The sequence below is a fragment of the Tachyglossus aculeatus genome, chromosome 8, assembly GCF_015852505.1.
Source record: "Tachyglossus aculeatus isolate mTacAcu1 chromosome 8, mTacAcu1.pri, whole genome shotgun sequence".
NCBI classification, from domain to species: Eukaryota; Metazoa; Chordata; class Mammalia; order Monotremata; family Tachyglossidae; genus Tachyglossus; species Tachyglossus aculeatus.
In genome coordinates this window covers 9,621,608-9,641,489 of record NC_052073.1, presented here as the reverse complement: position 1 = coordinate 9,641,489, position 19,882 = coordinate 9,621,608, and the positions used below count along the sequence as shown (strand labels likewise).

At 56.4% G+C, this 19,882-nt stretch overlaps 1 protein-coding gene across 1 annotated transcript; it reads left to right on the top strand.

The window, feature by feature from the left end:
* The first annotated feature begins 14,448 nt into the window (after nt 1–14,448).
* SPATA2 (spermatogenesis associated 2) lies at nt 14,449–19,371 on the top strand. Its single transcript, XM_038750025.1, has 5 exons — nt 14,449–14,472; nt 14,800–15,236; nt 16,116–16,736; nt 16,783–16,946; nt 17,007–19,371. The coding sequence occupies exons 2-5, from the start codon at nt 14,910–14,912 to the stop codon at nt 17,221–17,223; spliced, it is 1,329 nt and encodes a 442-aa protein (XP_038605953.1). The 5' UTR covers nt 14,449–14,472; nt 14,800–14,909; the 3' UTR covers nt 17,224–19,371.
* Nucleotides 19,372–19,882: the final 511 nt, after the last annotated feature.

Sequence of the window (19,882 nt, the reverse complement as noted above, 5' to 3'; positions counted from 1 at the left end):
GGGATTTGAACCCACAACCTCTGACTCCAAGGCCCGGGCTCTTTCCAGTGAGCCACGCTGGAGTTACTTGTTGTAGGTAGGCCTCACAACCTTGCTGTACAGACGGGAGTTACTTGTTGTCGCCCCCACAACTTTGCGTAGACAGGTGTTACTTCTTGCTGGCCTCGAAGACTGTGAGCCCGCTGTTGGGTAGGGACCGTCTCTATATGTTGCCAATTTGTGCTTCCCAAGTGCTTAGTACAGTGCTCTGCACATAGTAAGCGCTCAATAAATACGATTGATGCTGATGATGCTGGCCTCGAAGACTGTGAGCCCACTGTTGGGTAGGGACTGTCTCTATAGGTTGCCCAAGCGCTTAGTACAGAGCTCTGCATACAGTAAGCGCTCAATAAATACAATTAAATGAATGAATGAATGAATAAGCGCTCAATAAATACGATTAAATGGATGAATGAATGAATGAGCTTACAGTTAAGAGGGGGAGAGAGACAACCGTCTGCCCCTGCCCCTGCCTCCCTGGCCCTGACCGTCTTCCCCTGCCTCCCTGGCCCTGACCGTCTGCCCCTGCCCCTGCCTCCCCGGCCCTGACAGTCTTCCCCTGCCCCTGCCTCCCTGGCCCTGACCGTCTTCCCCTGCCTCTGCCTCCCTGGCCCTGACCGTCTTTCCCTGCCCCTGCCTCCCTGGCCCTGACTGTCTGCCCCTGCCTCCCCGGCCCTGACTGTCTTCCCCTGCCTCTGCCTCCCTGGCCCTAACAGTCTTCCCCTGCCTCCCCGGCCCTGACAGTCTTCCCCTGCCCCTGCCTCTGCCTCCCTGGCCCTGACCGTCTTTCCCTGCCCCTGCCTTCCTGGCCCTGACCGTCTGCCCCTGCCTCCCCGGCCCTGACCGTCTTCCCCTGCCTCTGCCTCCCTGGCCCTAACAGTCTTCCCCTGCCTCCCCGGCCCTGACAGTCTTCCCCTGCCCCTGCCTCCCTGGCCCTGACCGTCTTCCCCTGCCTCTGCCTCCCTGGCCCTGACCGTCTTTCCCTGCCCCTGCCTTCCTGGCCCTGACCGTCTGCCCCTGCCTCCCCGGCCCTGACCGTCTTCCCCTGCCTCTGCCTCCCTGGCCCTAACAGTCTTCCCCTGCCTCCCTGGCCCTGACCGTCTTCCCCTGCCCCTGCCTCCCTGGCCCTGACCGTCTGCCCCTGCCTCTGCCTCCCTGGCCCTAACCGTCTGCCCCTGCCCCCCTGGCCCTGACCGTCTGCCCCTGCCTCCCTGGCCCTGACAGTCTGCCCCTGTCCCTCTGCCCCCCTGGCCCTGACCGTCTTCCCCTGCCCCTGCCTCCCTGGCCCTGACCGTCTTCCCCTGCCCCTGCCCCCCTGGCCCTGACCGCCTGCCCCTGCCCCTGCTCCCCTGGCCCTGACCGTCTTCCCCTGCCCCTGCCCCCCTGGCCCTGACCGCCTGCCCCTGCCCCTGCCCCCCTGGCCCTGACCGTCTTCCCCTGCCCCTGCCCCCCTGGCTCTGACCGTCTTCCCCTGCCCCTGCCTCCCTGGCCCTGACCGTCTTCCCCTGCCCCTGCCCCCCTGGCCCTGACCGCCTGCCCCTGCCCCTGCCCCCCTGGCCCTGACCGTCTTCCCCTGCCTCTGCCTCCCTGGCCCTAACCGTCTGCCCCTGCCCCTGCCTCCCTGGCCCTGACCGTCTGCCCCTGCCTCCCTGGCCCCGACCGTCTGCCCCTGCCTCCCCGGCCCTGACAGTCTTCCCCTGCCCCTGCCTCCCTGGCCCTCAGGGAGTTTTTGCAGTTCCCTCATCTGCAAAACGGGGATGAAGCCTGGGGGCCGCCCATGGGACAACCTGATCACCTTGTAACCTCCCCAGCGCTTAGAACAGTGCTCTGCACATAGTAAGCGCTTCATAAATGCCATCATCATTATTATCATTTCTCTGGGCCTCAGTTCCCTCCTCTGCGAAACGGGGATGATGCCTGGGGGACCACCTCATCGCCTTGTAACCTCCCCAGCGCTTAGAACAGTGACGTGCACACAGTAATCGCTTCATAAATGCCATCATCATCATTATTGTTATTTCTCTGGGCCTCAGTTCCCTCATCTGCAAAACGGGGATGAATAATAATGATGGCATTTGTTAAGCGCTTACTATGTGCAAAGCATGTGAGCCCACCCGTGGGACAACCTGATCACCTTGTAACCTCCCCAGTGCTTAGAACAGTCCTTTGCACATAGTAAGCGCTTCATAAATGCCATCATTATTATTATTATTATTATTTTTCTGGGCCTCGGTTCCCTCATCTGCAAAATGGGGATGAAGCCGGTGACCACCCCGTGGGACAACCTCATCCTCTTGTAACCTCCCCAGCGCTTAGAACAGTGTTTTGCACATAGTAAGCGCTTCATAAATGCCATCATCATCATTATTATTATTTCTCTGGGCCTCAGTTCCCTCATCTGCAAAACGGGGAGGAAGCCTGGGACCACCCCGTGGGACCACCTGATCACCTTGTAACCTCCCCAGCGCTTAGAACAGTGCCGTGCACACAGTAATCGCTTCATAAAAGGCATCATCATTATTATTATTTCTCTGGGCCTCAGTTTCTCTGGGCCTCAGTTCCCTCATCTGCGAAACGGGGATGAAGCCTGGGGGACCACCTCATCACCTTGTAACCTCCCCAGCGCTTAGAACAGTGCCGTGCACACAGTAATCGCTTCATAAATGCCATCGTCATCATTATCATTTCTCTGGGCCTCAGTTCCCTCATCTGCGAAACGGGGATGAAGCCTGGGGGGCCACCTCATCACCTTGTAACCTCCCCAGCACTTAGAACAGTGCCGTGCACATAGTAAGCGCTTCATAAATACCATCCTCACTATTATTATTATAATTATTCTAGGCAACCTTCAGGCCGGCGGGGAGGAGTCTTTTAGACCGTGAGCCCACTGTTGGGTAGGGACCGTCTCTCTATGTTGCCAATTTGTGCTTCCCAAGCGCTTAGTCCAGTGCTCCGCACCCAGTAAGCGCTCAATAAATACGACTGATTGATTGATTTTGCCAATTTGTGCTTCCCAAGCGCTGAGTCCTGTGCTCCGCACACGGTAAGCGCTCAATCAATACGATCGATTGATTGATTTTGCCGATTTGTGCTTCCCAAGCGCTGAGTCCAGTGCTCCGCACACGGTAGGCGCTCAATAAATACGATCGATTGATTGATTTTGCCGATTTGTGCTTCCCAAGCGCTGAGTCCAGCGCTCCGCACACAGTAGGCGCTCAATAAATACGATCGATTGATAGATTTTGCCGATTTGTGCTTCCCAAGCGCTGAGTCCAGTGCTCCACACCCAGTAAGCGCTCAATAAATACGATCGATTGATTGATTTTGCCAATTTGTGCTTCCCAAGCGCTGAGTCCAGTGCTCCGCACAGTAAGCGCTCAATAAATACGACTGATTGATTGATTTTGCCAATTTGTGCTTCCCAAGCGCTGAGTCCAGTGCTCCGCACACGGTAAGCGCTCAATAAATACGATCGATTGATTGATTTTGCCGATTTGTGCTTCCCAAGCGCTGAGTCCAGCGCTCCGCACGCAGTAGGCGCTCAATCAATACGATCGATTGATTGAGAGGAGCCCAGAGCGCAGCCCTGAGGCGCGGGCCCCTCCCCACGGCCCGTTCCCATGGCAACGGGAGCCGCCGGCGCCGCGCGCAGGGCCCTGCTGACGTCACATCCGCCCCCCCGCGACGACCACTTCCGGGTCACCGCCCCGGCGCCTCCTCAGAGGGGGCTTCCCGACGCCCCTTCCTCCTTCTCCTCCTCCTCCTCTTTTTTTCTTCCTCTCCTCCTCCTCCTCTTCCTTTTCTCTTTTTCTTCTTTTTTCCTTTTCCTTCCTCGCCCTCCCCGGCCCCCTCCCCGCCGCGGCGGCCATCTACTTCCGGGTCACGCCCCGCCCCCTTCGCCCCTCCCCCCCCTCCCCCGCCGTGGTGTCGCGCGACGCCGGGGCCTCGGGCCGCTGGGCGTCCAGTACGGGCGCGGCGTCCATCACAGGTGTTTGTCCGGGGGACTTCCGGCCACACGCAGCGCTTACGGCAGTGCTTCGCGCGGAGACGTCGCCTCACAGGTGCCGTTAGTCAGTCAGCCATTCGTATTTATTGAGCGCCTACTGTGTGCACAACACCGGGCTAAGCATTCATTCATTCAGTCGTATTTATTGAGCGCCTACTGTTTGCAGAGCACTGCGCTAAGCATTCATTCAGTCGTATTTATGGAGCGCCTACTGTGTGCAGAACACTGCGCTAAGCATTCAGTCAGTCGTATTTATGGAGCGCCTGCTGTGTGCAGAGCACTGCGCTAAGCATTCATTCATTCAGTCGTATTTATTGAGCGCCTGCTGTGTGCAGAGCACTGGGCTAAGCATTCAGTCAGTCAGTCGTATTTATTGAGCGCCTACTGTGTGCAGAGCACTGCGCTAAGCATTCATTCATTCAGTCGTATTTATTGAGCGCCTGCTGGGTGCAGAGCTCTGGACTAAGCATTCAGTCAGTCGTATTTATTGAGCGCCTACTGTGCGCCAAGCACTGGGCTAAGCATTCAGTCAGTCAGTCGTATTTATTGAGCGCTTTCTGTGTGCAGAGCACTGCGCTAAGCATTCATTCAGTCGTATTTATTGAGCGCCTGCTGTGTGCAGAGCTCTGGACTAAGCATTCAGTCAGTCAGTCGTATTTATTGAGCGCTTTCTGTGTGCAGAGCACTGCGCTAAGCATTCATTCATTCAGTCGTATTTATTGAGCGCCTGCTGGGTGCAGAGCTCTGGACTAAGCATTCAGTCAGTCGTATTTATTGAGCGCCTACTGTGCGCCAAGCACTGGGCTAAGCATTCAGTCAGTCAGTCGTATTTATTGAGCGCCTACTGTGTGCAGAGCACTGCGCTAAGCATTCATTCATTCAGTCGTATTTATTGAGCGCCTGCTGTGTGCAGAGCACTGGGCTAAGCATTCAGTCAGTCAGTCGTATTTATTGAGCGCTTTCTGTGTGCAGAGCACTGGGCTAAGCATTCATTCATTCAGTCGTATTTATTGAGCGCCTGCTGGGTGCAGAGCTCTGGACTAAGCATTCAGTCAGTCGTATTTATTGAGCGCCTACTGTGCGCCAAGCACTGGGCTAAGCATTCAGTCAGTCAGTCGTATTTATTGAGCGCCTACTGTGTGTGGAGCACTGCGCTAAGCAGTCAGTCAGTCGTATTTATTGAGCGCTTACTGTGTGCAGAGCACTGGGCTAAGCATTCAGTCGTATTTATTGAGCGCTTTCTGAGTGCAGAGCACTGGACTAAGCATTCAGTCAGTCGTATTTATTGAGCGCCTACTGTGCGCAGAGCACTGGACTAAGCATTCAGTCAGTCGTATTTATCAATCAATCAGTCGTATTTATTGAGCGCTTTCTGTGTGCAAAGCACTGGACTAAGCATTCAGTCAGTCGTATTTATCAATCAATCAATCAGTCGTATTTATTGAGCGCTTTCTGTGTGCAGAGCACTGGACTAAGCATTCAGTCAGTTGTATTTATCAATTAGTCAATCAATCGTATTTATTGAGTGCTTTCTGTGTGCAGAGCACTGGACTGAGCATTCAGTCCGTCGTATTTATCAATCAATCAATCAATCAGTCGTATTTATTGAGCGCTTTCTGTGTGCAGGGCTCTGGACTGAGCATTCAGTCAGTCAGTCGTATTTATTGAGCGCCTACTGTGTGCGGAGCACTGCGCTAAGCATTCAGTCAGTCGTATTTATTAAACGCTTTCTGTGTGCAGAGCACTGGGCTAAGCGTTCAGTCAGTCAGTCGTATTTATCAATCAATCAATCGTATTTATTGAGCGCTTTCTGTGTGCAGAGCACTGGACTGAGCATTCAGTCCGTCGTATTTATCAATCAATCAATCAATCAGTCGTATTTATTGAGCGCTTTCTGTGTGCAGGGCTCTGGACTGAGCATTCACTCAGTCAGTCGTATTTATTGAGCGCCTGCTGTGTGCAGAGCACTGCGCTAAGCATTCAGTCAGTCAGTCGTATTTATTGAGCGCCTGCTGTGTGCAGAGCACTGCGCTAAGCATTCAGTCAGTCGTATTTATTAAACGCTTTCTGTGTGCAGAGCACTGGGCTAAGCATTCAGTCAGTCGTATTTATTGAGCGCTTTCTGTGTGCAGAGCACTGGGCTAAGCATTCAGTCAGTCAGTCGTATTGAGCGCCTGCTTTGTGCAGAGCTCTGCGCTAAGCATTCAGTCAGTCAGTCGTATTTATTGAGCGCCTACTGTGCAGAGCACTGGGCTAAGCATTTGGTCAGTCGTATTTATTGAGCGCTTTCTGTGTGCAGAGCACTGGGCTAAGCATTCGGTCAGTCGTATTTATTGAGCGCCTACTGTGTGCAGAGCACTGCGCTAAGCATTCAGTCAGTCAGTCGTATTGAGCGCCTACTGTGTGCAGAGCTCTGCGCTAAGCATTCAGTCAGTCAGTCGTATTTATTGAGCGCCTACTGTGCAGAGCACTGGGCTAAGCATTCGGTCAGTCGTATTTATTGAGCGCTTTCTGTGTGCAGAGCACTGGGCTAAGCATTCGGTCAGTCGTATTTATTGAGCGCCTACTGTGTGCAGAGCACTGCGCTAAGCATTCAGTCAGTCAGTCGTATTTATTGAGCGCCTACTGTGCAGAGCACTGGGCTAAGCATTCGGTCAGTCGTATGTATTGAGCGCTTTCTGTGTGCAGAGCACTGCGCTAAGCAATCAGTCAGTCGTATTGAACGCTTTCTGTGTGCAGAGCAGTGGGCTAAGCATTCAGTCAGTCATTCGTATTTATTGAGCGCTTTCTGTGTGCTGAGCACTGGGCTAAGCATTCAGTCAGTCAGTCGTATTTATTGAGCACCTACTGTGTGCACAGCTCTGGACTAAGCATTCAGTCAGTCAGTCGTATTTATTGAGCGCCTACTGTGTGCAGAACACTGCGCTAAACATTGTCAGTCAGTCGTATTTATTGAGCGCCTGCTGTGTGCAGAGCACTGGGCAAAGCATTCAGTCAGTCAGTCGTATTTATTGAGCGCCTGCTGTGTGCAGAGCACTGCGCTAAGCATTCAGTCAGTCGTTTTTATTGAGTGCTTGCTGTGTGCAGAGCACTGCGCTAAGCATTCAGTCAGTCGTATTTATTGAGCACCTACTGTGTGCAGAGCACTGCGCTAAGCATTCAGTCAGTCGTTTTTATTGAGCGCTTACTGTTTGCAGAGCACTGGGCTAAGCATTCAGTCAGTCAGTCGTATTTATTGAGCGCCTGCTGTGTGCAGAGCACTGCGCTAAGCATTCAGTCAGTCGTTTTTATTGAGTGCTTGCTGTGTGCAGAGCACTGCGCTAAGCATTCAGTCAGTCGTATTTACTGAGCGCCTACTGTGTGCAGAGCACTGGACTAAGCATTCAGTCAGTCTTTTTATTGAGCGCTTACTGTGTGCTGAGCACTGGACTAAGCATTCAGTCAGTCGTATTTATTGAGCGCTTACTGTGTGCTGAGCACTGGACTAAGCATTCAGTCAGTTGTATTTATTGAGCGCTTTCTGTGTGCAGAGCACTGCGCTAAGCATTCAGTCAGTCGTATTTACTGAGCGCCTACTGTGCAGAGCACTGGACTAAGCATTCAGTCAGTCAGTCGTATTTCTCAATCAATCGTATTTAATGAGCGCTTTCGGTGTGCAGAGCACTGGACTAAGCATTCAGTCAGTCAGTCGTATTTATTGAGCGCTTACTGTGTGCAGAGCACTGGACTAAGCATTCAGTCAGTCAGTCGTATTTATTGAGCGCTTACTGTGTGCAGAGCACTGGACTAAGCATTCAGTCAGTCGTATTTATTGAACGCTTTCTGTGTGCAGAGCACTGAGCTAAGCATTCAGTCAGTCAGTCGTATTTATTGAGCGCTTACTCTGTGCAGAGCACTGGGCTAAGCACTTGGGAAGGACAAAGTGGCAGCATAATGATTATTATTATTTCAGTCATATTGAGCGCTTACTGTGTGCGGAGCACTGGACTAAGCATTCAGTCAGTCAGTCGTATTTATTGAGTGCTTACTGTGTGCAGGGCACTGGACTAAGCATTCAGTCAGTCATATTTACTGAGTGCTTACTGTGTGCAGAGCACTGGACTAAGCATTCAGTCATATTTATTGAGCGCCTGCTGTGTGCAGAGCACTGGACTAAGCGCTTGGGAAGGACAAATTGGCAACATAATTATTATTATTATTTCAGTCGTATTTATTGAGCGCTTACCGTGCAGAGCACTGGACTAAGCAGTCAGTTGTATTTATTGAGCGCTTTCTGTGTGCAGAGCACTGGACTAAGCATTCAGTCAGTCAGTCGTATTTATTGAGCGCCTGCTGTGTGCAGAGCATTGGACTAAGCGCTTGGCAAGGACAGATTGGCAACATAATGATTATTATTATTATTTCAGTCATATTTATTGAGCGCCTGCTGTGTGCAGAGCACTGGGCTAAGCAGTCAGTCAGTCGTATTTATTGAGTGCCTACTGTGTGCAGAGCACTGGACTAAGCGCTTGGGAAGGACAAATTGGCAACATAATGATTATTATTATTTCATTCGTATTTATTGAGCGCTTACTGTGTGCAAAGCACTGCACAAAGCGCTTGGGAAAGACCAATTGGCAACATAATGATTATTATTATTATTTCAGTCGTATTTATTGAGCACCTACTGTGTGCAGGACACTGGACTAAGCGCTTGGGAAGGACAAATTGGCAACATTGTTATTATTATTATTTTTATTTCAATCGTATTTATTGAGCGCTTACTGTGTGCAGAGCACTGGACTAAGCGCTTGGGAAGGACAAATTGGCAACATTATTATTATTATTTTTATTTCAATCGTATTTATTGAGCGCTTACTGTGTGCAGAGCACTGGACTAAGTGCTTGGGAAGGGCAAATTGGCAACATGATGATGATGATGATGGTGATTATTATTATTATTTCAGTCGTATTCATTGAGCGCCTATTGTGTGCAGAACACTGGACTAAGCACTTGGGAAGGACAAATTGGCAACATAATGATGATTATTATTATTATTTCAGTCGTATTTATTGAGTGCTTACTGTGTGCAGAGCACTGTACTAAGCGCTTGGGAAGTACAAATTGGCAACATAATGACTATTATCATTATTATTATTATTGTTATTATTATGCTGGGCAACTAGAGGGGCTTTGAGCCTAAAGACGCCGCCCCTTCAGGCGCAGAAAGCGGGCAAAGGAGGCCCAGGATAATCACCATGGTGGTCATTCATTCATTCATTCAATCGTATTTATTGAGCGCTTACTGTGTGCAGAGCACTGTACTAAGCGCTTGGGAAGTATAAGTTGGCAACATATAGAGACGATTCCTACCCAACAGTGGGCTCACAGTCTAGAGGATTGGCCCAGCGCTTACTATGTGCCAAGCACGGCGATCCGAATGGGGGAATCGTCCATTCGCTAGCTCGTGTTTGTTCATTCATTCATTCATTTGTATTTATTGAGCGCTTACTGTGTGCAGAACACTGGACTAAGCGCTTGGGAAGTACAAGTTGGCAACATAATGATTATTATTATCATTATTATTGTTATGCTGGGCAACCAGAGGGGCTTTAAGCCTAAAGACGCCGCCCCTTAGGGCGCAGAAAACGGGCAAAGGGGGCCCAGGTTAATCACCATTTTGGTCGGATTTGCCCAGTGCTCACTATGTGCCAAGTGCTGCGATCCAAACGGGGGAATCGTCCATTCGCTCGCGCCTATTTGTTGAGCGCCAACTGTGTGCAGAGCGCTGGGCTAAGGCAGTCAAGTTGGGCGCAGCCCCCCGTCCCACGGTGTCCATCCCCATTTGACAGATGTGGTCACCGAGGCCCAGGGAAGTGGCTTGCCCAAGGTCACGCGGCAGATAGGAGCCGGGATTAGAACCCACGACCTGGGTTCTAATCCCAAGGTGAGCTCGTGGTGGGCCGGGGTTGGCACTCTTTATTGCCATGGTGTAATAATAATAATAATAATAATGGCATTTGTTAAGCCTTCTAGACTGTGAGCCCACTGTTGGGTAGGGACTGTCTCTATATGTTGCCAACTTGGACTTCCCAAGCGCTTAGTACAGTGCTCTGCACACAGTAAGCACTCAATAAATACGATTGATTGATTGATTAAGCGCTTATTATGTGCAAAGCACCGTTCTAAGCGCTGGGGAGGTTACAAGGCGATCAGGTTGTCCCACGGGGGGCTCCCAGTCTTCACCCCCATTTTCCAGATGAGGGAACCGAGGCCCAGAGAAGTGAAGCGACTTGCCCGATGTCCCCCAGCTGACAACTGGCAGAGCTGGGATTCGAACCCCTTTTAGACTGTGAGCCCACTGTTGGGTAGGGACTGTCTCTATGTGTTGCCAATTTGTACTTCCCAAGCGCTTAGTACAGTGCTCTGCACATAGTAAGCGCTCAATAAATACGATTGATGATGATGATGATGAACCCATGACCTCTGACCCCAAAGCCCGTGCCCTTTCCCCTGAGCCACGGCGCTTCTCCACTTTCCCAAGTGCTCCGCGCACAGCAAGCGCTCAGTAAATACCGAGCGAATGAGTCTTGCCACCAGGCCCTGCTGCTTCTGACGGGAGAGGGGTGGGCCGTGGGTTGGCAACTGGAGGGGTCGAAGGGCGGACGTGTTTCTGTGCAGAAACCCTTAAATCCCACGCACGTTGGGCCCTTGGTTCCAGAAAGATGGACGGCAGGACCCGTTCCCCCGGGGAGAGGAAGAAAGCCCCGGTGAGCCCCTGCCCGTTGAATCGGAGGAGCGCGGCGGTTAAAAGACATCCCTCCTTCAAAGCCCGTCCCACCACGGCAGATAATAGGACCAGAAAAGATTCATCAGCCGTTTCTCTCCTCCCCTTCCCTCTCCTCACCCGAAGGAAAACCGTTTCGGACCGAGAGCGACCGTGGTTTTTGCGGCCAGAAAAGACTCATCGGCCATTTCTCTCCTCCCCCTCCCTCCCCTCTCCTCACCCGAAGGAAAACCGTTCGGACCGAGAGTGATCGCGGTTTCTGCTAAACGCTCACCCCGGGCCGCACGCCGGGGTAAGAGGCGGCCCAGGTTGGATCAGACGCCCGGCCCACCCTGGGCTACGGGGGAGGGAGGATGCGTCTTTATAATAATAATAATAATAATAATAATGATGGCTTTTGTTAAGCGCTTACTATGTGCAAAGCACTGTTCTAAGCGCTAGGGAGGTTAGAAGGTGATCAGGTTGTCCCCCGGGGGGCTCACAGTCTTCATCCCCATTTTCCAATCAATCAATCACTCGTATTTATTGAGCACTTACTGTGTGCGGAGCACTGTACTAAGCGCTTGGGGAGTCCAAGTTGGCAACATATAGAGACGGTCCCTACCCAACAGTGGGCTCACCGTCCAGATGAGGGAACTGAGGCCCAGAGAAGTGAAGTGACTTGCCCAAAGTCACACAGCCGACAGTTGGCGGAGCCGGGATTTGAACCCGTGACCTCTGACTCCAAAGCCCGGGCTCTTTCCCACTGAGCCACGCCGCTTCTTTCATCCCCGTGGGCAAGTCACTTAACTTCTCCGTGCCTCAGTTCCCTCATCTGTAAAATGGGGATTAAGACTGTGAGCCCCTTCCAGACTGTGAGCCCACTGTTGGGTAGGGACCATCTCTATGTGTTGCCAACTTGTCCTTCCCAAGCGCTTAGTACAGTGCTCTGCACACAGTAAGCGCTCAATAAATACGAGTGATTGATTGATAACCTGATCACCTTGTAACCTCCCCAGCACTTAGAACAGTGCTTTGCACATAGTAAGTGCTTTATAAATGCCATCATTATTATTATTATTATTATTTTACAGATGAGGAAATTGAGGGCCCGGAGAAGTTGTGACTTGCCCGAGACCACCCAGCCGGCAAGTGGCGGAGCCGGGATTAGAACCCAGTTCCCTCGCGCTTAGTACGGTGCTCTGCACACAGTAAGTGCTCAATAAATACGATTGAATGAATGACTCCCACTCCTGTATTGAGAAGCAGCGTGGCTCAGTGGAAAGAGCCCGGGCTTTGGAGTCAGAGGTCACGGGTTCAAATTCCGGCTCCGCCAACTGTCAGCTGTGTGGCTCTGGGCAAGTCACTTCACTTCTCTGGGCCTCAGTTCCCTCCTCTGGAAAATGGGGATGAAGACTGTGAGCCCCCCTTGGGACAGCCTGATCACCTTGTAACCTCCCCAGCGCTTAGAACAGGGCTTGGCACATAGTAAGCGCTTAACAAACACCATCATCATCATTATTATTATTATTCGCTCATTCATTCGGTCGTATCTATCGAGCGTTTACTGTGCGCAGCTTGGGAGAGTGCATTATAACAACAAACAGACACAGTCCCTGCCCGCCAGGAGCTTACATTCATTCAATCGTATTTATTGAGCGCTTACTGTGTGCAGAGCAGTGTAGCCTACACTCTTGCCACTCGGGTATGCTGCTCAGTCAGTCCGTGGTATTTATTGAGCGCTTAGTGGGTGCAGAGCACTGTAGTAAGCCTGTGGGAGAGGGTAGTCGAACAGTATAAAGACACAGGCTGCTCCCGTCCCAGTCAATCAATCAATCAATCAATCGTATTTATTGAGCGCTTACTTTGTGCAGAGCACTGTACTAAGCGCTTGGGAAGTACAAGTTGGCAACATAGAGAGACGGTCCTTACCCAACAGTGGGCTCACAGTCCTACAGGAGGGCCCTCAAAAGCTGTTACGCTGGCCGCTTTCTCTCTCCCCCGCCAGACTGTAGACTGGTCTACAGTCGGGATCGCCGTCTTAATCCCCATTTTCCAGATGAGGAGAGCAGCGAAGTGACCCGCCCGAAGCAAGAGGCGGAGCCAGGATTAGAACCCAGGTCCTCCGGACTCCCAGTCCCGGGCTCCAGCCACCAAGCCACACCGCGTCGAGCTGGGCCCTGCCCGTCCTCCAGTACCGTGTCGAAGACCAGAAAAGTCTCCGAGCCAGGACGTAAGGCAAACCTTTACCTATTTTGGGGGGGGGGCGGCTTTGAAAGGCCGTCTGTCGTATTCACCCGAGCGTTGAGCCGCGCTTCGCACACAGGCGCTCAGTACATAGGATTGACCCTTTTGGCTTGGTCATAAGCGAACCGAGAAATTTAGCCCCGACCGAGCCGGCCGTGCGAATTCATTGTGAGTTTTTTGGGTTTTTTTCCCCGTTCGGTTCCCCCTCTGGGGTCAGCAGGACCCTCGGGCCGGATCATCATCGTCATCATCGATCGTATTTATTGAGCGCTTACTATGTGCAGAGCACTGTCCTAAGCGCTTGGGAAGTACAAATTGGCAACATATAGAGACGGTCTCACAGTCTGAAAGGGGGAGATGCCTCCAGTCCCGAGCACCCCGCCGGCCGTCGGGAGGGAGCAGCCGACCCGCCCGGAGGGAGCTTGTTAAAATGGGCCGCTGGTCCCCGGGCCCTTTCGGAGGCGGCCTTCGGTCGGAGGCTCCCGTCCGGGGGGGACGGCAGAGAACCGCGCCAGAAATAGCTTCCGCCTCCGCCGCCGGACGAGCGGAGCGGCCTTGCAGACGCGGGACCGGCCGCGGTCGTTTGACTTCAGCTGGCACTTCTTTCGGCGGAGGTGGGAGAAAATCCCAAAGACGCCGCATTCCGCCTTTCATTTTTCCGTCTCCTTTTCCAAGACGGCGGGCCGGGCGGGCCACCTTACCGGGCAGTGTCTGGTAACGGGGATCTTCAAGGGGCCCGCTTTAGAAATGCTCACGGGGCGGTTTTTGAGCCGGCAGAGACGGAGTCTATTAACGAACCGCTTTCGCAGCTGGGAAGCTTCGGTCTCCGGGAAGCACACTCGGCGTGGGTCGTTTTGTTGCGGCCGGCCGAACGCCGAGACTCTCGGTTGGGGACGAATAAGACGTTCGTCTCTTAACGAGGGGTGTGGGGAGGGAGGGCCGTACCAGCCGGCGAGGAGACGAGAAAAGATGCCGAGCGTGAGCAGGAAGGACGAGGAGGGAATCGTTATCTGGGGGGCCCCGGGGGGTGTGTGAGGAGAATCGCTGCCAGGGAAGGCGAAATGGCTCAGCCCGGTCCGCCTCTCTCCCAGGCTTCCCTTTCGTTAGGGCCGGCTGGGGGCCGGCGAAGTCCGGTTCTGGGCAGGGAGGGGGTGGAGTAGCTGTTTTTTGGTTTCTGTTTCTTTAAAATGGCATTTGGGCCACCCTTACTGGGTGCCAGGCCCCGCACTAAGCGCCGGGGCAGACGCAAGCCGCCCAGGTCGGACACGGTCCCCGTCCCACATGGGGCTCACCCCCTTGATCCCCCCGTTTTTCAGATGAGGTAACCGAGGCCCAGAGAAGCGAAGCGCCTCGCCCAGGGTCACCCGGCAGCCAACCGGCGGAGGCGGGATTAGGATCCAAGTCCTCTGGACTCCCGGGCCCGGGCTCTATCCCGTAAGCCTCGCCGCTTCCCCACCCTACGGTAGCATGTCGGAGGCTAGAAAAGCCTCCGGAGCAGGACGTCGGGTGACCGTTCCCCTTCCCGAGGGGTGGGGAGGGGGTGTGGCTTTTGGAAGGCCGTCTTGGGTCGGTCTCCCGACGGCGTCTTTCCGGCCGGGAACCCCGACGGGGGGGATGTAGGATCCTCTCGGATGCGTCTGCCGGCCCCGCGAGTCGAACGCCAGACTCGGGCCGAGCGGGGGTCCGTCGGCGGGGGCGAGGGGTCGATTCTCCCGGAGGTCCGGCCGCCCGCTGAAGGGGCGGGGTGGGGTCCCGTTGCAGAGCCCGCATGGCCGGGGGCCGGCCCGCCGCCCGCCGCCCGGCCGTGGCGGAGAACAGGTAGCCGCGGGAGCCGGCCGGAGCGGGCCGGGCCGGGCCGGCGGCGGCCCCCCATGGAGTCGAGGTACAAAGATGACCTGTTCCGGAAGTACGTGCAGTTCCACGAGGCGCGGGCGGACGGCGCGGACCCCGGGGGCCGGCGGCGGGGGGCCTCGGCCGACGAGGGCCTGCGCGTGGCCGCCTCGGCCCTGCTGAGCCTGCAGCAGGTGGAGCCCCCGGCTCGCTTCCGCCTGCTCCAGTTCTACGAGGTGGCCGAGGGCTCCCTGCGCGGCCCGCGCTCCTCCAACCTGCGGGCCCTGCGCGGGGCCTTCGGCCTGCTCGAGACCCTCGGGATCAACCTCTTCCTCTACCCCTGGAAGAAAGAGTTCAGGAGCATCAAGGTAGGGCGTCCGGGCCGGTCGCGGGCCCCCCTCGCTGCCGAGGATCCCCTCGCGGACGTCCCGGCCCGGCCGTTCGGCGCGGGGCGCCGGGGGAGCGGGCGGTCACCTGGCGTCGAGAGCGATTTCGGCCGGGCCGTCGGCGGGAGGGGCTCTTGCGGGGAGAGGAGAACGAGGAGGAGGCGGCTCGTCGATGGTTCCGTGTGCAGAGCACTGGACTAAGCGCTCGCGAGGGTACAGAACCGCACAGCGGGTGGCTGCCAAGCGGGTTTATCGAGCGCTCACAAGAGAACGGTACCATCGAGTGGATGGGTACCGGTCGGAAGGATTTATTGAGCGCTTACGACGTGCAGGGCGCTATATCAATTGCTCGAGAGGGTCCAGTATAGCGGAGTGGATAGATACGTTCCCGCACGAGGCCCGTCCCACGTGGGGCTCGCGGTCCAAGGCGGCGGGAGAACGGGCGGTCCACCCCCGGGAGCTGGAGCTCGGGAAAGTGAAGTGACTCACCCAAGGTCTCCCCTCAGTCGGGAGCCGGAGCCGGGATTGGAACCCAGGTCTCCGGACCGCTAAACCTCGCCGCTTCTCCTTCGCGACATTTTAAGTTCGGAAAGCGCCTCCTCCGGTTGTTTCCCCCCGCCCCGTCCCCCTCGGCCCCGCCGATCTTCCCCTCGGAGAGCCGGGGTCGGGTCCCCCTCGGGGCCGCCCCGACGAAGCGAATATCCTCGAGGCCGGCGGCCCGGTCGTCGGTCCTCGCGTGCGGCCCCCGAACCGGCCCCCGGTGTCCGCGGTCGGGTCGGGTCCCCCTCGGCCCCCTCGAGCGTCGGCCCGGGTCGCGGGGGCGGCGACGCGGCGGGGAACGGAGGCTCTCTTCTGTCCTAGACCTACACGGGCCCCTTCGTGTATCACATCAAGTCGACGCTGCCGGAGGAGGCGGTGCGGGGGATCCTCAGCTCCCTGGGCTACGTGCCGGAGCTGGGCACGGCCTACCGGCTCCGAGACCTGGTGGAGACGTTGCGCGTGCAGATGGTGTCCTTCGAGCTCTTCCTGGCCAAGGTGGAGTGCGAGCAGCTGCTGGAGATCCACTCCCAGGTGAAGGAGAAGGGCTACTCGGAGCTGGACGTGGTGGCCGAGCGCAAGCGCAGCAAGGAGGACGTGCGCGGCTGCTCGGACGCCATGCGCAGGCGGGCGGAGGGCCGGGAGACCCTGACGGCCGCCTCCGCGGCCCGGGTGCTCCTGCAGAAGTCGGCCAGCGAGCGGGCCGCCAAGGACTACTACAAGCCCCGGGTGGGCAAGGCCTCCAAGTCCGTGGACGCCTACGACGGCGGCCCCTGGGAGGGCAGGAAGGCCCCCCCGCCGGGCTGGCCGGGCCCGCGCGAGGAGCCCGCGCCCGCCGGGGACCCCGATGCCCAGCCGGGCCGCCCGCCGCCCCCCGCTCGCGGCCGGGCCCGGGCGCCCCGAGGAGCCGGCCTCCGCCCCCGGCCGGCCCGAGGAGCCGGACCTGTACACGGCCCCGGACCCGCGGGGCGCCGCCGCCTTCCGCCGGCAGGACGCCCTCAAGCCGGACGTCTGGCTGCTGGGCAACGAGCCCAGCCCCGTCTACCGGCCCAAGCGGGGCCCGGCGGCGTGCCAGGCCTGCGGCCTGGCCGGGCCCGGCCCCTGCCCGCGCTGCGACGGCGCGGCCCTCAAGGCCAACGGCGGCGGGGCCGGCCGGCCGCCCCCCGCCCGCCCCGCCGCCCGGGACAAGCCCCCGCCGGCCCCGGGCCCGGCCAGGCCGCGGCCCGCCGGCTCCTCCTCCCCCCGCTGCAGCTTCTGCAACCGGCCCGGGGCCGCCAACACGTGCACCTTCTGCTCCAAGGTGTCCTGCGACGCCTGCCTCGGCGCTTACCACTACGACCCGTGCTGCCGCAAGAGCGCCCTGCACAGGTTCCTGCCCAGCCACCAGCTGGGCTCCAAGGCCGTCCAGCTCTCCCACCTGGTGTACAGATAGCCGGGCGTCCTCACCCTGCCGCCTCCGCCGCCGCCGCCGCCACCGCCGCAAGGGCCCAGGCGTTGCACCGGCGTCCGAGCCGGACCCCGGCCCGGGGAGCCGAGCTCCCTCGTCGCCCGGGGCGGGCCCCGACCCCCCGAGCTCCCCCCGGCCCCTCGCCACCGGGCCGTCGGGCGGGAGACCGGGCGCTCGGGCTTGGGGTTGCTCGCCCGCGCCCTTCCCCGGAGAGGATTCGGGGCTCCTCCTCCCTCCTACAGCTGGCAGGGAGGGAGAGAGAGAGAGAGAGAGAGACAGAGATAGAGAAAGCGGTCTTGCCGTCCAGGTTAATCACCCACTCCCGGCGGCCAGCGGGCTTCCCGGCGGTCTCTGGGCCGGCAGACCCTTTTCCATTGTGCCAGACTACTTCCAACGGCTCGTCGGTCCCCCTCCCCGCACCCCGACCCCTCCCAAGGGCTGACAGCAAAGCACTTCTCGTCCCACGGTCCGCCGGACCTCCCCTCCTCAAGCGAGAGGACTTCTCCGGACGTTTTCGCCCGCGGGCCCGCCGGGTTTTCCGGTCGAAAACCGAGCCGAGCACCTGCCGTCTTTCGCCACGCTCTCGGCGCCGGACCCCTCCCCGCCGTACCCCGGAACGCCGCCGCCGGACGAGGAGGACCCGGCGGCCTTCGTTTCCGTTGCACGCGTACCGCCGCCTCCTCTCCTTCCTACTGTAAATAGGCGATTGGAAAAGTTTTATTTTTCAATAAATATATCAAACCCGTCGTGCGCTGAAAAGCGGTAAGGTCGCCGCGTAGCCTCTGTCCGGTTTCCCCGAGTGATCCGCCCACCCCGGGTGGAGGGACTTGGGCGGGCCGCGGTCGGGCCCCGGCCACGGTGACTTCTGCACCACGATGGAGAGGGCTGGAAAGCCGCAGGGGAGAAAGTCGTCTCCTCCTCGGAGAGAGCGGCTCCCCGATACACGTCTGCCTACCTCCCTTTTGAGCTCCCGGGGGCTACCACGGGCCCAAAGGTGAGCGTCGACCCGCCGCCGGCTGGATTCGCCCGTTTAAGATATCCTGGGCTCCCTCTCGGCCTCGACCTCCCCCCTTTCCCCAGCGAGGCCCGGGAAACGGGGAGACTCCCTGATTTTCCCCCGCGAGAGGCCTCGAGCGTCAGCCGGGGGTGGCCGACCTCCGTTCGCACCGAGAACCGTCCGGGCTCCGGCCTCGGGGGCCGTCTCCTTTCTCAGGGCAGAGGCTACCGCTCCGTCCCGTTTGCTTTTGGGAATAAGAGCGCCGGGGGCCCAGGGGGATTCGCAACTAGAGCTGGGCTTTTGTGAATCAGAGAAAAAGATTTCAGCCATAGGTTCGACGTTCAAAACCCTTTGGGGCCGAAGCAGTCAGTGGACTTCCAGCTCCCCTTCAAGGGAGCCAGGCCAAGAGGAAACATCTGACTGTTGGAGACCCAAAAAGTCAAACGAAAACGAACTCAACTGAACAAAATGGTACCTTGCTGATTCCGAAAGCTTCCACGGCTCTGAGCTCGGTCGAGATATTTTAAGATTTCTTACCGTGTTTTTTAATCGCTGTCTCTATAAACATATAGACGTGTAGCCGCTAGATCGCTCTGTAGATAACCCGAGGTGTGTAGACGGCCAAATTTAAAGGGGATTTTACTACTGAAACTGACCTGAGCCGTGGTTTCCATTTCTCGTGAGCCTTTCTCCCTTTTCTGAACTGCCCCGCGTGCTCTGCTTCCAAGACGAGCTCTCCCGGTTCCCTCGGCCCGCGTCCATATCGCTACCTGCAGTCAACGGATTGATAGACCGCGACGCCACGTAACTCAGACAGTGAACAGAGCAGGGGTGACGACGTTTTATTTCCGCCTTGAAAGGAAAAAGTCCCGTGTACATATTGTCCCGGAGATACGATCATCTTGAACTGTGTGGAATCGCAAGTGTGCCTGTGGTTTTCTTTATTGATGTGTATCTTATTGTATGAGGTTGCTGTGATTGAGAGAGTAAATATATATATTATATATATATGTACGATATATATATATATAATATGCACATTTGAAATGCAGGTGGTTCGCCTTTGACTTTGACCAGTGAGCTGGCATATTTATTGAAAGATGATTTTCAAAATAAAGGAAGCGTCTTCCATTCTGGTTAAATGGCACCTTCTTTCTGGAGGGTTTTTTGGTGATTGTTGGGTTTTTTTGTTCGAGCTGTAGTTCCAAAATTAGAGCGGCCAGTGCTGGAGTCTAGTTCGTTCTCAGTCGGCCCCCCGGAAGGCGCGTGGATGGGCTGCCCTCAGCGTGGCTCAGTGGGAAAGAGCCCGGGCTTGGGAGTCAGAGGTCGTGGGTTCAAATCCCGGCCCCGCCACATCAGCTGTGTGACTTTGGGCAAGTCACTTCACTTCTCTGGGCCTCAGTTCCCTCATCTGTAAAATGGGGATGAAGACTGTGAGCCCCCCGTGGGACAACCTGATCACCTTGTATCCTCCCCAGCGCTTAGAACAGTGCTTTGCACAGAGTAAGCGCTTAACAAATGCCATTATTATTATTATTATTACCCTCGTCTCCCCTACCCAAGTCGGGGAAGTCAGGGTAAGGCGGTCTCATTTTTCAAATCTTCCAGAAGGCACTGGGAGCCGGGGAATAACGATAATAATAATGG